The 18,301-nt window shown below is 36.5% G+C and overlaps 1 protein-coding gene across 4 annotated transcripts; it reads right to left on the minus strand.

Moving 5' to 3' along the window:
- Positions 1–8,975: 8,975 nt before the first annotated feature.
- LOC136248045 (muscle, skeletal receptor tyrosine protein kinase-like) lies at positions 8,976–18,298 on the minus strand. 4 transcript variants are annotated; one of them, XM_066040047.1, is made up of 4 exons: positions 18,173–18,298; positions 15,637–15,811; positions 13,175–13,469; positions 8,976–9,312 (listed from the first exon to the last, which is right to left on the minus strand). In XM_066040047.1, the coding sequence occupies exons 3-4, from the start codon at positions 13,416–13,418 to the stop codon at positions 9,161–9,163; spliced, it is 396 nt and encodes a 131-aa protein (XP_065896119.1). In that variant the 5' UTR covers positions 13,419–13,469; positions 15,637–15,811; positions 18,173–18,298; the 3' UTR covers positions 8,976–9,160. The 4 variants fall into 4 exon arrangements, with proteins under 4 accessions (XP_065896119.1, XP_065896013.1, XP_065896066.1 ...); XM_066039941.1 differs by lacking the exon at positions 18,173–18,298 and adding an exon at positions 17,061–18,065 and having other exon boundaries at positions 15,637–15,887; XM_066039994.1 differs by lacking the exon at positions 18,173–18,298 and having other exon boundaries at positions 15,637–16,113.
- Between the last annotated feature and the right edge of the window lie 3 nt (positions 18,299–18,301).

Raw genomic sequence — 18,301 nt, forward strand, 5'->3', positions numbered from 1 at the left:
GTGTCCTCATAATAGCAACTCACTAAACATGAAAATTCTAATTATTTTACGCGTGCCTATATGGGTGATTTTCCAAAATTCAGTCACAAATAGCTCTCAAAACATTATTCCTAAGTTGCTATACACCCTCCAGCAGTGGCGTATCTAGACATTTTACTTACCTGGGCACTGGGTGGGCATGCCACTCAGCCAAGCCGCAACACACATACACATGCCCATCTTCATATCATTATGGACATCAATATAGTGTCTAAAACATGTTGTGCATCACTATCTATGTGCTATACCTACATTAACTGCATGCAGGATAATTAAATTTTACCCTACTTGATACAAACGCTAGCTACTATTGTCTTCTTCACACACAGTGCGCTGGAGGAAACTTTGAAGTTTCACACAGCCACATATCAAAACTTTGAAGTTTCACACAGCCACATCTCAAAACGTCTCAAAAGTGCTCTTGTCTGTTCACATCTGAATTTTGACTACATCTTTGTCTTGAATTGGCACTATTCACCACACATTCATTTGGTCTCTGTCACGATGCTGCAGTTGGTAGTCATGTGGTCTTCCTTCTATTAAGTGCCTTACATTGGCAATACCACAATCGAAACCAATGCAAGATCACCATTCTCCTCTGCACTACCTCAGGAAAGAAAGGCTTGAGTTGACGTGGATTAGAGCTACGTAAGTTGTGCTAGTTATTCTTTACAATCATTATTGCTATAAATGGTTATTCAACATTGATGTTGAATAGCATTTACCCGGGCACGATTCAAATTAACTAGGGCCCAGGCCCGGGTAGGCCCAGGCCTGGGTGTAGATACGCCACTGCCCTCCAGTGCCTAACTGGTAAAGTAGATAATAACAATAACAACAGTTACTGTATGTTCAACACACTCCAAAAACTTCCATTGTGAGATTGATTTTTGAAGTGTAAAGTATTTAATACTGCATTAAACCTTCACTATTGTGGCAGTAAGTAAGTTAATATGTTAAGTTAAGTACTTAGGACTATATGCTACTCACCTGGGTTGTCATATTCTTCTTGTTTCGTGATTGCTCAATAGCTGACACGTTCCTCGTGCAGTGGGTAGAAATACACATCCACACATCACCCAAGTGCTCATTATACAGATCATTTGTCTTAAAATAATCTAAACTTAGCAATTTCACTGAGCCTAGCCTAATTTACAAAACCCAAACCCATAATTAAATGCTCTGTGTTACTCAATATAACGAGTCAAAGCATACCGTATATTTGAACTGGTTGGGCATCAAAGCCATGAGCAAACCGCATTTTCATGATATTGCCCACGCAGTATGCCAGTTAAACCCTGAGTAGTTCCTTTGAACGCCCATGCTAAAGTGGTTTAATTAATGTAACTAGATACCAAATATAAACGGCTGACTATTTTTATTATATCAACAGTTATAAACTCTTGATTGAATTGTTTTATTGCATCAGCCCTGGTAACTGAAAAAATTAGCTTATATGTAGTATCTGGAATATCAAGTATCCCCCCCCCAAAAAAAAAACACCTTTGCTATAAAAAAAGGCACGCCCAAGAAACTACAAGTATCTGTAACCCCATGTTAAAAGACTCTATGAAATTAACTGGTAACTGAAAGAGCTAATATCTGCAGTGGCCAAGAATCAACATTACTGCAATTCACTATGATTACCAAAGTATTCCCCAAGTCCATACAAGTTAAAAATAATACCCAAAGCTGGCCATATAGGCTGGCTTTAGGTATGAAATTACAAAAAGAAGTGATATCTGATCAAAAACAGCCAAGCTGTAAAAAAAGTGTCTGGCCTCTAAAAAAAGCCAGGGTGAAAAAAGATGTGAAATCCAAGGTGGCAGCCAAGAAATGGCTGTGATGGTAGGTTAAAGGCAAAAAATTTAATAACAACAATTCAGGGTGCCGAATCCTTGGAGGAGGCAACACAAATTCACCTGAATTACCGTTATTAAATTTTTTGCCATTAGCCTACCATCACAGCCATTTCTTAGCCACCACCTTGGATTTCACATCTTTCTTCACCCTGGCTTTTTTAGAGGCTGCACCCTTTTTTTACAACTTGATTAATTAGTTTTTACTGAGGCATCTCATGACAGGGAAAGATTTACACTTTGCAATTGTTGTTGCATGTGTGAACAATGTAGGTATTATGGGCCCCCACCTTGTGCCAGTGGCCACTCCCCACCTACCCGTCGGTGGCCCTGCATTAGAGATAAGGAACTCTATGACATGGGGCTCGATGCAATCTGTCACCATGTTATGTATGAAGTGAAGTAACAAATATTATAACCAAATAAAAGTATACAAAAGATACAAACTAATGGGAATATGACCATAATGACACACAGTCCATGTTCTACCGAAAAACTAAACGACGAAGCTCTTTATCAGTTTCCTTTCTTTTGACAAAACAGTAACTGCCACACAAAAATAATTTCCTATGAGCATATTTCTTCTTTAGCCTTAATCTGAAATCTCTTGACATACACAAACTAGTACTATAGACATGACAACTTATGAGGTTTGGAGAATTTCCTATAAGAGCTGCAATTCCAGTTTGTGTGACAAACTTGGCACACAAAAATACATGCACCAGTCCACCATGAGCAGACAGTGTGATCATGAAATTGTCAGGCAGAGAAAATGAATCTGCTACAATGCACACCTGTTCCAAGTTGCAGTTTGCCATCTCCCAAGAGTGTCTATCACTTACATAGTACAAATATTTAAGTCTATCACCAATATTGACATTGTCAATATCGGTAACACAATGGATAAGTGACGGAAAGTTGAATTGCAACAGCAGTTCTTCAGTCTCAAGCAAATCTTCAACCTCAAAACACTTGGTACAGGAAGCGTATGACTCCAATGCTTTTAGTTTTAAACATTTCTGATGTAGGCTGATAATACTCTCCTTAGTGTGGTTGTCTTCTTCAGAACATAACAAGCAACATAAATCAATAGCTAAATAAGTCAGCTGTAAATCCACTAAAATTTCCCACAATTTTACACAGCTTTCCAATTCTCCAAGTGAAATTTCTAAAATGTTTAAACCTTCTAGCTTTCGATGAGTAGCAATTGCACGTAAACCTTGCAAGCTTTTTAAACAGTTAACATTTTCCTTCAAGTTTAACTGTTGCAAGTTGGGGCAAGCTATAGCTAGTTGCTCTAGATGTTCAGAAAAGAAGCCACATTTAGTAGCACTGAAACGTGTCAAAAATTCAATATTATTAATGTTCATAGGAGTACGGTGAAGATGGTGGCTATTCTTCACTACACCCTTGTGCAATACATAACCATTAGCAGTACTATGCTCATTTAACAATATATGATCTTGTTCCAATCCTGACAATCCACAGTTTTTGGCAATAACAAATGAAGTGTTAAAGGATGGCATAAAGCTAATCTCAATGCGTAATAGAGGAAATACAGGAACCAAATCAATGATGATCCTAAATGCACAATACAAATTAAAATAGCCAACATGATGATGTGGTTGTGATACGGAGTTCTTGAACAACATCCACCAATAATGAAGTACATGACCAATTTTACCATCACTAACAACATTTAATGTATGTGGTACTAGCATTGATGCTGTCCACTCATTAAGCAAAAACACTAATGCTTCAGTACGTGAGGAATACTTCACTTGTTCTCTAATTGTAAGTTCTTTGATGGTGCAACCATAGACAGGATACCCCACTATCAAAAGTAGTAATTTAACATCATTTTTTGACACCCACAAAACATCTAAATATTGCAGTTTCTTCATAGATTGCATGATGGTCCTCAGTTGGTTGACACTTAGTTTAACTGAAGGCAAACTAAGTCGTAGGACGTTATTACAATATTGTAACGATTTCACATGTATGGCGTGATTCGGAAATGATAACTGTTTCATGTGTCTACCACACGACTTCAACACATTCTCAATACAACGTTTTTCACGAAAATCATAATGTGGCCAGATAAAGTCCCTCCACAACGACGGGGTTTCCACTGCTGCTTTTAGTAGTTGTGAAACATAGCGTAGTTTCACTCTGTCACGTGTGCTAGTAACAAAAGAGAATATGTACACTAGCAACTCTATTGGAAGAGCCACTAAAGTAAACAGAGCGGGGTGGTCAATAAACAACTCAGAAGATTTATCCTTGACAGTTTGCTCCATCTTGACAGCCTAAACCGGCGCGTATAACTTAGTCTCAACTACTAATAATGACACCGGCAATATTGAGGGACTCAAGTGAGAGAATTTTGATCCGAGTCAGCTCTCAGTAGTTGTAATGTTGATTGAGAATAACTGATTCTGATTTGATGTCGAAACATACGTACTTTTATAGTACAAGAAGGTGAGGCGTGTTAATACAGGAATGTGCAAAATCGTGGTAATTAGTAAGCGCTTGCATTGGTGGCATAGGCGGTGGATAGCCCCCCCCTACTCTAATAGATCAGTCAGGATCTGGATACTCTAATAGAGCAGTCACAGTATTCAGAGAAGCAGTGTAGCAAGTTGCTTAGCTACGTATGTGTAGTTATATATAATCGGTGGAGAGTAGCTATTGTCAGCAGGCTGTGACCTTTTTTTTTTTTTTTTTGGTCTTCAACTTACAGCTGGCCTAGCCCCCTCACTCTTTGGCCTGCTTCACCGCCCCTGATTGGTGGTAATTAAGGCCTTAAACTAGATTCCCGTTTCCGCCCGCATGCTTTAGTGGAAGCGAGGCATACCTGCATACATGTTCAGATTCACCATTACTAATCCTTCAGTTTTCTATCTAATCCTCAGCCCTAATTCACCTGCCGATGCTAGATACCACAGTTATGCTTCACCAATATGGAAGGAAATCACAGCAAAATAGTGGTACAACACAAATGGTAGGGTCTGCAAACCGAGAAATTGATATTTTCAAATCAACTTACAAACTATAGTCATGTGTAGCAGTAGGTCTAATCAAGAAAACACTAGAGCGGCAGCAATTTTCGTCCATTTCTTCTAGATAAAATAACGCGAAATACCTTGAATTTGATCGATTTTTCACCGTCGTAATTTGCAATGTTATTTATTTGGGCCAAAACTCTCTCAAGCTTTTAGAGGATGTCCACTCTTCACTGTTAATACAGAAGTGGTCATAACACACCAGCACAGGTGTGATATTGCTGTCCAAACTGGCACATCTTTACAAGGGTAGTATGCACACCATATCAATCACACTAATAAGAGTGTGACCATAAATTTACAACTGATAAAAAGTACTTAATGCATTTTCACTGACTTAGCAAAGCAGTGGCAAGAGGCATAGCTACAATGTCCTTTTCATTACTGGCTGACCATTTTCTAAAACATGTAGGCAGCAACTCAAGGCATAATGCTTCATAGCAGGTGTTGGAATGATGCAATAGAAACCTCAGCTATACTTCAGTTTCTTATTTATGTGACTGGATTTGTGAAAAGGTACCTTTTACACACACAAATTTTGACCCATTTTTTGAACTTTCAATCTTCATAACTTTTGATTGTGGTTTACTGAAAAACTACTAAAATACCAAACAATTAATTGTTCCATATACTGGGGATATACCACTCTAGTAAACAAAGAAGTTTCAAGCAGTGATGGCATAATGGAAAATGGCAAATATTGCTGCATAGGCATAACATAGATATCCTGCAACAAGGATATACTCCCAAAAGTGTGATTTTTCCAAGTACAAATCATGATTTACTGGTTTATGTACAAGGGCGGATTTAGGGGGGGTGCTTGGGGTGCTGAAGCACTCCCCCTCCAAAATTTTACCATGTGCAAGCTAGGAAGCTTCTAGAAGTTGCAGTATAGATGCAATTACATCTTATACATATGTATGGGCAATGAAAAGATGGAAATAGGAGGGAGAATAGCTAATCTTTACTTAAGATTACTAAGTGGGGTTCAAATTATACTTTTTGGTGTGGGACTTAACCTAAAAGCTGCTAAAAATCGAAATACTCTAATAGAACAGTCAACTACTCTAATAGAACATCCATCATAATTTCACTTTTTTCAAGATGTTGCCAGTGTTTACTTGACCTGTGCACCGTTATCTTACCATTGCTCCAAACATCCTGCCATATACTAATCACTGTCTGAGAGCAACTCCTGTCAAATAGTTTAATTATAGTGGGTATTTTCAGTTGTAGCTACATTGATGCTTGGGTTAACATGCTTAAGTAAAACAGTTAATTTCATGGCATGTATAAGGCTGTATTATCTGAGAACTGTTTGTTTTTGCTTTATCAGTACCAAAGTTCCATGCTGCATTTATCTGAATCTAGCATCAATTGAAGCTAATAAAATTTAATGTCATACAGGGTTTGCACTTCCAAACCCCTTGAAGCTCAACTTTATAAGCTCAATTAATGATACCACAGCATTGATGCTGTCACATTATAAGGGGTTAGTTGTGGCCAAAACTAGTTGTATATGTAAATGACTTTCGACTCTGGTTGTAAAAATTAATATGGTGATGGGGCCATATAGTTGAAAAAGTCAGATTGAAATAGTAACAGAACAGACCGTGGCTATATATACTACAAAGTTGAAGTTATTTTTGTGTGCATTTTAAATCTCTACAGTGACCTTAAGATCCAATCCTGTGTATGTCTTTGACAATCCACTATTATGCATCCAATAGCATTAAAGGTGTACAGTAGTTTTGTTTTTTTCTAAAATTGCTTACAACTGAACTCATCCATCTTGTACCCCACAATCTTTCAGTACAATAGAGTATTTGGTTAAAAATAGCTTCCAGATTCAATCTTGTGATAGCTATATTCCAAAAATTTCCAGAGGAAGCATCACCCAGACCCCTCTAGCTGGAAAATTCTACATATTATGTATATACTCTACACACTGCATGGTGAGTGTATATTTGCCCTTACTGTTTGGACATTATAGTTTGAGCCATGAGACTGTAAAGCACACTAGCTATACCTTAAGCCAAGCAATACACTAAATTTAGCGATATTTTATATTGATGAATTTGCCATATAAATTTTATTAATTCGTGAATTGATGCAATCAATTAGCAAAAAAACCAAACTCTAAAATTGCTAAATTTAATGTACTGCTAAATTAAGGTATTTCAAACACAAAATTAATGGGAAGTGATCATATATGGCTGCATCCTTCTCCTTCCTGTTCTTTATGTAAAGAATATATTTTTATATAGTTACTGGCTGTGCCCTTATATGACAGCTAGTATTACAACTGCTTGGGAATAATGGTGTCATTTCATTATTATTACACTTAGGTAACTCACAATGCTTTACAAACATTGTCAATCACTTAAACAAAATGGCATCATTTTCAGTCAAAAGTATTGCCAAATTTTAAACTGATTAGGCTAAATTTGCAAAAATTTTCTGTGGGGGCATGCCCCCAGACCCCCCTAGATGAATGTGCTTTGCACACTATAGCTAGTTGTATTAACCAGTTGTCACTTTTCTTAACCAACCAACCAACCATTATACTAGCACCCCCCCTTCTGAAATCCTAGATCCGCCCCTGATGTAGGGGCATATCCAGGGCAGTTTCCAGATTTCAATGGTAGTATACATGTTATTATGTATAATTGTAGGGGTTTGGGGGTGCAACTCCCAGCTGCTGATAGATTTTGAGTATTAAAATGTTTTTGAAACTATAGTAAATTTATATAAAATGTTTCTTTTTTTAAGTCCTAAATATCATTAATTTTATGATTTATGCATATGGCTTGCCAGGTGCTGTAGTGATCTACTGTATGAACAATGATTACTCCAATTCTCATTGAAATCATTTAATTTAGCTGTAATTATCTAGCTATATTAAAGATTGTATTCCATTATGAATGTTCTATTAGAGTAGTTTTGATAGTCTAAGAGTATCTCGATCATAATTAATATATTATATGTTTCAACGCATAGGCATTACTTGTACACTTCTTCCCCCTTCATCCACTTTAGAGAGATCAACATTTTTCTATTACACTATTACTATACTCCCTGTGCTGTTTTAAATTCATCGTGTAATATATTTATCAGTGCTGTCAAACTACGATAAACTGGTATTTTGGTTGCAAGCTGTCCACAAGTTGAAATTTCAAAGGGGGGGGGGGGGGGGGGGTTCTGGAACCCAAAGAACCCCCTAAATACACTCTTGTTATGTTATTTATCCTAGTTAGGTTTGCAATGTTGCAGTGTTAATTTTTATGAACATTTCATAAATAAAATAGTGTGTCACTGTAAAAATAGGCATGTTCATGGGTCCACAAAATTACTCACTGTTTTTAAAGTTTTATGACTCATTAGTGTTTCATGTCATCATGCTCAATTTTTCTCCTTATTAAATGAAGATTTACTTGACTTTATTTACAGAGTGCTACTCATCCAATACTGAGATATGACATGTTGAGTGACAGCGTGTAGTTTGTGTCCACAAGGCCTGTTTTCACAGACCTAGCCATGAATTTCATTTTTGAATCTGGGGTTGACTTTATATCATGCTTCAAAATCTACTCATTAAGATTATTTTTGGCATTGCTATCATTAGTGGATGATGACACATCTCCGAAAGGCACCAACAGAGTGAAGTGATTTACAGCTGATTGATAAAAAAACTTAGCCAGCATTTACTGATGTTAAGTAGTTTTTTTCTAAACACAGTTCACTGATTTATTAAAGAATGAAACTACTGCATCAAAGTGTTTCAACAGCTTGGAAGTGAAACAGTGCCTCTGAAATCAAAGTACAGGTATTCACCCCCCAACTCACAAGTTGCTGTCAGACCTTCAGTGCTGGTCACTATAAAGCATTAATAATAATAGTAATAATAACTCTCTTCTGCTATGCCAACATAAAAAAAAACATGCATGCAAAATAGAATTAATAATATGTGTAGACTGCAGCACTTACAAACCACATTAACAGTGATGCAGCTTTTAAATGAAAAACAATCAGAATTTGTAGTTCTATGAGAATGCAAAGCCACATATTTTTTATATGTGGGTAACTAACTACATACTAACAGTTAGGAAAAAAAAAAAACCTATAAGCAGTATATGTCTATTTCCCATATGCATCTTCAAATGATTTTACAGAAACACACTTTGGCTCTTTTGCACTTCATGCTCGATCAGTGCAGGTAAGAAGAGTTGGTCCAACAATAGTGTACCCAGTATTGCAGGTGAAGACAAAAGTCTTTCCATCACTCACTGGGAATACTTGTCCATTCACTGGATTGTTAAGACGAGGGCACACTTTTGGTATCTCTTTTTCTAAAATGGATAATATTAACTGTAAACCTTTCTACTACCAATGAACATCATTTAAATGTTACCACTACCATTGAACATAATTGTATACATTATTTATTCAGTAATTGATAATTTTTAAAGTAAAATGGAACATAACATCAAGACACATGGTAGTGTGTCAAGTGTCCAAGAAAGCCGGTGTACCACACCATAATTATATTGACAGGGATAAAGAAATGCAAATTTTACTCATACGTAGCTCCGTGTTCCCTTGAAATCAATTTTACACTTCCATCTTCAGCTCCCCACAAACCAAATTGGAGCAAGGTTGCCTAATGCAATCATGAAATATAAGCCCTGAAAGTTTGGCTTAATTTCTTTATTTTTTCCTTTGCCTAAGGGTTTGGGGGGTTCAGATTATTCTGTTTCACACTTTATCTACAATTACCATCATAAAATGTAAATATTTTCGTGAATGTTGGTGCACTTTAAGAATGTATTGTGGCAAAATCACATACCAAGTTAGGTGCAAATCTGATAAATAGTAGTAGAGCTATACGGACAATTATTTGCGCTAAAAGGCCAACTTGTTGCCATACCTACAGGGTAAACTTTTGGGGTTAAAAATACCAAGTATAAATTAACCATAATAGCTCAAAGCTTTTTGTGGTTTAAAAGAAATTGCACTAACAGCTATAGAGGCGATTAGATACTATAATAGAACAGTCACTTTGGGGGTTAAAAAAAGGTGCATATATATTTTAAAAACTTACCAGCTTTTGAACCAGAGACCTCTATCAGTGTAGCCTTAACCACTGAGCCACTGCTATCATGGTTAATGTTGTTTACCTCATTAACTTAATGTGTGCAGTAAGCGTAAACTTGCTTGTAAAATGACACTAAGTTACCCGTGTAGTTATATATCGCCATACCTCGGGCGATTACGATTATGCAGTGACATTATCATTAGGGATGCAGCGATTATGCCGGCATAATTTTGGGAATAATAGGCATGTGTGGGAATCAGGAATTATGCTAGCATTTTGAGGTGATTATAAAGCTTTAACAGTAGGAAAATCTGCAGATTACACAATTCCGTTAAAAAAGATCGAGATACTCTAACAGAGCAGTCGGAAACCCTAATAGAGCAGTCACTGATTATTATTTACTCACGAAATATTCTAATACAGCAACCAGCTAAAGAATTCAAGACTATTTGAAGCTTGACCATCAATGAAAATGGGCTGATACAGCAATAAAAATTGGCATTATTCGCCAATTATGGTGGCATAATTTTGAGAATAATGGACAATTCTCAAAAGTATAATAGGTGATTATAATGCTCAATTTTTGGAGCATAATAGCCTCATGCCTAATTATCATTCATTTAATACAAGAGTTGTTTTATGATTAAATACTAGTGACCTATTGCAAAGACTTCTGTCAATAAGATTTGATTTTTAGAAAAATACTGTAGTTTTGCAGGTGCAAGAGGTGACCACCACCTTGTCATCTTTCCCGCAATCATGTGCAAGGAAATGATGGAATGATCATCCCTGTTCATGTTCACTTAAGGATGTGACCATTACAAGTAAAAGCATGGGCTACTAAAAGGTTCTACAGAAGCTACACATGTACGCACAGTGGCTGACAGTGCTTATAAAGTTATGCAACAAGTGTTAATTGGTCCTATAATAAAGTGGTTGTATCGGTGAGTGTGTATGCTATATGACTTTCTGATCTCTAAAAGCATCAGCATCACGTTTTAATCACTCCTTAACTAGATATACCTGTTTCCATCTTACAGATTAATTTAGAACTATATAATTCATAAATAATCGTATGTCTAGCTAAATCAGTTCAGTGCTTGGTATAGTACAGTTAATAAATGTGACCGTCTCAGCAAAAACCCGACTTGTTCACACAATTTAAAAAATATATTTATTCACTCAGCATTATTAGCAGTGTCCAAGGAATGGATCACCAAAGTTTCAGCCTTTTGTGGTATGTAGTTTTGAAATTATAGCACTAGCCAGTAGGAAGAGTAAGATAATCGATTTGTACAGCGACTATACTGAAAATAAACTACAGGCGCTTACATTCGCAGTCATAACTTCCGTTTGGATTAGTCTACAGCATTACAATTTGGCTTAAAATGTTCCCCATGGATCAGTACATCAGCCACGGTATAGTGTTAGCCCTGTAGACACTTGCACATAGGGATATGAAAGCGGTTTGGTAGAATAAATGATGACAATCTTGTTTATGTTTACCACATCGTAAACAAACGCACGTGACATGCATACCATTGAAGCTACAGTCTACAGAACCGAAACAAAGATTTTCAAACTCTCCATGAGCAGTCGAATAAGATGGTATATAGTATTAATCTATGTGCGTCTTCCTTCTTTGAAAACTGGCCCGATAATAACTTGCATATTTTTCTTTGTAGCATGCATAATTTTATGAATTATTTTTAAATTTCGTTTTTCTCAATAGAGCAGTTTAAAAACCATAGTAACCAAAAGTTATGCAATGGACCACACTCAAATTGCCATGTTTTTGTACCAGACTGCTTGATGTTGCAAGTTGAATTCCTCACTAAATTGATGCCAGAACTTATTAATACGTGAGTAAAATAGATGCCAGTGATAGAATAAAGTATGTAGGTGAGTTATTGGGCATTAAGAGGTACGTACTGCCTCCCAACAGGGCAGTTTCGTAGGAAAGAGAAATGCATAAAAATGGATTTGGCAAAATAGCGACATATTCACCGCCCAAAGGTGGTTAAAACTAGGGGAAACTTGCAGTATAGGTCTTTATCCAGCACCACAGCAGCGTACAGCCACATCCAGCTATCCCAGGATTAGCCAGAGCTTCTAAAAGGCATGAGACCAGTGATGGCATACTACCAAACTGTGATAAAACGCCAGCAAAAGAAGACTCTTAGTGGTGAATTTTGCTAGAGTTAAGTTTTATTGTCGAAATCAACCATCAGTTAAACTTTAGCGGTCTTATTTTGCTGTCTGCTTTTTCACACACCAGGAAGTGGGAATCCCAGCACATGAGCGATTCTGGCTAACTCGGGGATGGCTGGATGTGGCTGTACGATGCTGTGGTGCTGGATAAAGACCTATACTGCAAGTTTCCCCTAGTTATAACCGCCTTTGGGCGGTGAATAGGTCGCAATTTGGCTAAATCCATCTTCACGCAGTTCTCTTTCCTACGAAACTGCCCTGTTGGGGGGCAGTGCGGATCTTTTAATGCCTAATAACTCGCTTACATACTTTATTCTATCATTTTACTTACGTATTAGTAAGTCTTAGCATGAATTTAGCGAGGAATTCAACTTGCAACATGAAACAGTCTGGTACAAAACATGGCGATTTGGGTGTGGTCCATTGCATAATTTTTGGTTACCATGGTTTTGAAACTGCTCTATATGCATGCTTGTGCGAACAAGTCGGGTGTTTGCTGAGATGGTCACAATGATTGTGATGCTCACATCAAAATCAGCCTTAAAAATAATGACAATTGTATATAACATTTCTGAAAATACTTTCGATTTACAGAGAGCCATATTTTCAAAATTTCTTGGGGATGGGGGGGCATACCTCCCAGTCCCCTAGTTTGCACAAAATATATACCTCATAATTTTACTATAGACACTTATCACCTGACTTCTGCATTCATCACATCCCCTTGGAATCACAGAAGTTTGGCTAGTCACCCTCCTGGAAAAAATCCGAGATTTACCCCTGATAAACTGACCATTGGGAAATTAGTGAGTTTATTCCTTATAGTTATGGTCAATGCATCAACCCAGTAACCAAAAATAATGAAGTGTCATATATCACAGTAAAAAATGCAAGTAATAACTCACCCAACATAGTAATGGTAGCATTATCAGACACCACACTGCCATCATCATTGGTAACAACACAACGATAGATACCTTCATCCTCTTGCATGATCACAGTAAATATCAATTTAGTTGATGTGATATTAACAGCTCTATCAGAAGGTCTTATCCAGCTATCATTGGATGGTTGGTACTTCTCCCACTTGTAAGAAATGGGACCTATTCCTTTAGCCTCACAATGTAATGCATTCAATTTCTCTTCCATTAATTGCTCTGTATGTGTTTGACAATGGCTGGACAATGATAATGGCAGTAGCTACAGAAAGTTAAGGTGATATAACTCAATACTGTTTATATCTACTATAGTAAATTTTATGTTGGTAACTGAATTGTTAACAACTCTGCAAACAATGGTCTTGTCTAACAAGGGCATTAGAAAGTGGTAAGGCTTAGTCCTAATGCTGCCAAAGGCAGCTATCCTAGAGTGGTACAGAGCCCCAGAAAAAAAATTGCATTTTGAGATGGTATCTGGAGGAAATTAAAGACAGATTAGGTGTTTTTATTTATTTATTAATGAATTTACTGCAGTTACAATATCAAGACACATGGTAGTGTGTCGGGCAGCCAAGAAAGCTGGTACACTCAACCATGAGTATATTTACAGGAAGAAATAAAATGCAATATTAATGTACATGTAGCTTCGTACTACCTTCTTAAATTGCAATAATTTTTATGCTGCAAATGCTCTTCACCTTCAGCACCCCACATACCAAATTTGAGCAAGATTGATTACAATGCAATTGTGAATTATAAGCCTTCAAAATTCGGCTTAGTTTCTTCAGTTTTTTCTTCATCCAGGGGGCTTAGAATATTCTTTTCACACATATTACAAAGACTATTATAAAATTCTAACTTATAGCTTGATTATCGTGGGCTTTGATACTCTTCAAGAATGCGTTGTGGCACAATCACGTACCAAGTTTGGTACAAATCTGATTAATAATCATAGAACTATGGACAATTATTTACGTTTAAAAAGGCTGACTCGTTATGCCTACAGGGTAAATTGCTTACAGTGTACAATTAAAATCAGTATGCATATAGATTAACCATCATAGTTCAAATCTCTTTTTATGGTTTAAAAGAAATCGCATTGACAGCTATAGAGTTACAAGGCAAAAGCAAATAACTGTAAATTGCAGAGTCAAAATAATCTAATAGAACAATCACCACATGGTAAAAAGATGCATGAAAATGTCAGGAAAAACTTATCAGCATTTGAACCAGGGGCTTTCATAGTGAACACCCAATTCCTTAACTATTGTGCCACTGCTATCATGGCTGATCACTTCCTTTCTACTTTATAAATCTACTAAATAGTAACAAGTTATGCATGAAACAGTAGAGCTTATCATTTACCACACATCAAACACAGGTACGTATTGTATTATCAAACAGTACTATTTCACTCAATAATCATTTTTCAAACAGTTCACACATTCTAATGAACAACTTAATAGGGAGTTATCCTGTCATTGGAAGTTTCTATGGAATATCCAACTACTAGATAACAACCTATGACAGAAACTTTGAAGAGATTGAATGGGTCATTCGTGAGCTATTCAGATTAGACTAAAACCATGGTTGTTATAGGTGCTACCATTTTGCTTATAACTTGAGGCCTGCTAGTTCAAATTACTTAAATCTTCGAACTCAAGAACAACATCTCTTCAGAATCTATTGTATAGCACAAATTGGAATTATGTATGTTGATGTGGTGAGAAGTTACAGGCGTTTATCAAGACGTTATAATTTTGTTCACTTCATGCCACCACATATCCACTAGAACCGCTGGAGCCAGTTACCAAAATCAACTACTGAAGGATGCTATTGTAAATTTTGTATGCTGGTTATTACAGCTCAATATGTCTTTAGTTAGCCTTTATTTGACTTGATCTGTTGAGTAGCCCACCAAGTATGCTAAGTTTGATAATATGTACTGTTTAATTTGATAATAGGCGACTTTTCTTTTAATATTTGCTTGTGAATGCTCGATCAATAATAAATAGGAAATCATTTGAAGAACAAGAATGGAAATGTACAGGAATAATTATGATGGAATGTGATCATATAAGTATGTAGACTATTGTCACAAACTTGTTGGCTGAGGGATATTAGGGATAGTATTGGCCAGAACATAATTATGTAATATCAGTGCAACATACAATATTACACACACACACATACACACTAAAGCAAAGCTAAAGCAAAGCCTTCAGCTGCCACTATGCGGTCATGCTGCCCAGTGGCCAGCACTGGGGCACCTGTGCACTACTCAGGTGCTATGAGTCAGCGCAGGCATGCCCTCCTGGGGCAGGACTAGTAATCCGCAGGAGGCTGTACCAGGTCACACAGTTGAAGGTGTGGGCACACACACAACACACACATATTAGTACATTATTACAGTACATAAACCTACTCACTATTTACTTCCAGCCAGGCACATTCCTCCACACTTCCATAATCATTGGTGGCAACACAACAGTATATGCAGTGATCACATTTAATGACTCAGATACAGATGCTACAGCATTCACTGGTAATCTTAATGATCCATATTTGTGCCATGTCACTCGCTTGTGTCCATATCCCTTGCCACTGCACTTGAAAACAACCATTGATGAAATGTTAGCAAATATTGGAAATGGTTGATGAACAATTTTTGGTGAAATTACTAGAAAACAGCGATCACAGGAAATGAACATTAAGCTGAAAATGATTGGCTGATAATGAATGTAAAATTAGTTAATTTTACCGAATTTTGGAAAATAATCATTACCCTTATGGGAACATCTGACACATTAAATGTTTAGTTCTAAAACACAGCATTATAAGTTAAATTCCTACACATTTAAGGGTAGAATAAACCATAAATACCTTGAATTACAAGAAAATCTTTAGAAAAGTTTGAAAAGTGCTTTCTGCTATCAACAGCACCATGCTAGTTTCAAACATTTTAATTGACCATGTGGGTGATTTTCCAAAATTCAGTAAAATTTGGCCATTTTCTAAACTTTGCTTTCCAAAATTATAAGCATTATGATTAGTTGTTGGAAATGAACACAAGCAAACAAAGATTTTAGTGAAACGTAATCAGTCCTACATTTCATCTGCTTTATCATATACTACAGTAGATATGAGTCAGTCAGTTGTAAGCAGCTAGTCATTAGTCTATCCGAGTTGTGGAATATACAAATAACTCAACTTAATGATTGAATCTGACAACTTAGCCTAATAGTGTTGTTTGCTCACTTCCAATCAGAGAAAGCAATTCATGTTAAGCTGTAGGATTGAGCCAATTATGCTTTGAAAATAGCCTATTATGCTTTTGAGCAGTGCTCAAAAATCCAGCCTATTATGCTCAAAATTATGCTCTCAAAATCATGATTATGTTCAAGAGCTGACTGTTTTATTAGAGTAGATCTGCATTTCCTGACTGCTGTATTAGAGTGACTGCTCTATGAGAGTATCTCGATCTTATTTCCATAAAGTGTGAATAATCAGTCAAGAAATAGTAAAAATAATAACACTGCAAGGTTTTTGATATGAAATGCAGTGCAGTGTGTTCATGTTGTGCAGTATTTTTGGCACGCGCATTCCACATTTTAATTAAAATTCTTGAAAATTGTCCTATTATGCTGGCATAATGCTTGATGCTTCTGCTAGCCTATTATGCTTGAAAGTATGCTGGCAGAATTCCTATTACGCTGATTTGAAAGCATACAAATCTCAAAAGCTATCACTACAATGATCCATATGTTATCAATACTCAAAAACAAAGTTAAAAAGACAAAAGTCTGCTCTTCACATAATGTGTCATCTACATGCATCTATGTTTTATACGTACCTTTCACAGAAACTGATTCATAACTAGAAAATATTCTCCCAGTAGAGATATTCATTATACACCGATACTCTCCAGAGTCTTCTGGTGTAATGTTAACAATGATTATATTAGATGTGTTCACTCCTCGTGCTCTTGAAGGAAGAGTACTGTATCTCTTCTCCCAAGTGTAACCGACACCTTTAGTATCTGGTACACATTTCATTGATAGTTCCTGGTTATTTGTTTGAAGCTGTACTACATTACCAGAAATCACTACAATTGGTGAAGGAGGTGTGCCTACATACTTTTAATAGGAAAGTTCACTTGTGCATTACACAGTCAGTATACAGTGGTGCATACTACTGAAGTAGCACTGCATATTTATCTCTCAGTTCTGTGATTAATAGAATTAGATTATGATAATGTCTCAACATCAGACAAAATCTGGTCAAATTTGCGTAAAGTAGATATCTGACCATAATGCAATTTGTCCGGATACAGTATCCCATCAAAGCACAAAAAGGGAGCCTAAGGACTGAGCTGGTATGTCTGTTAATTTTATCAATAAGTCAGTTGGTTGCTAGGAGATAGTATAATTCTTACAACCCAAGGAATCAAAGTGACAACAGATGTACCATTTCCAACCCTCTTGTGTACTTTAACCACATTACAACTGCAGCAAACCATGTGACACATGGTCCTTCTGCTATGATAGTGGACACAACAGGCTTAATTTTCAACATGTCCAGTCAATTTAAGCAACTGTCCTGCTAATTCTGGTTTGTCAGGACATTGTGACAGGATAACAGAAAATTCTTATCATAAGCTCTGATTTGTAGTGATTCAGTTATATACAACAGTAGATGTGACCCACTGAGCAAAAATCCAACTTGTTTGCATTTCCTTGGACTTCATTTTATGACGTTTTGTTGTATAGAGGGACAAATAAATGGACTGTTAAAGTTTCAGGTAAGTGCTTTCGATTTACAATATAGCAATAGACAACAAGAAGAGCAAAACAATCAATTTACACTACCACAGTCCACAATCGAAAAAATCGACTTCACCAAATTGCTCCCTAACCATTTCAAAATGCTAGGTATATAGTTACAAGTTATTATAATATTATGTACCATCAAATGAATTTATCTTTCTTTATGTGACAGGAATCGCATTTCCTTTCCACACACGATTAAACAGAATTACATGTGATCTGCATAAAGCACGTGTATCTTCCCATGCTTGGTGTATGAATTCCAGGT

This window comes from Dysidea avara, chromosome 1, assembly GCF_963678975.1.
Source record: "Dysidea avara chromosome 1, odDysAvar1.4, whole genome shotgun sequence".
NCBI classification, from domain to species: Eukaryota; Metazoa; Porifera; class Demospongiae; order Dictyoceratida; family Dysideidae; genus Dysidea; species Dysidea avara.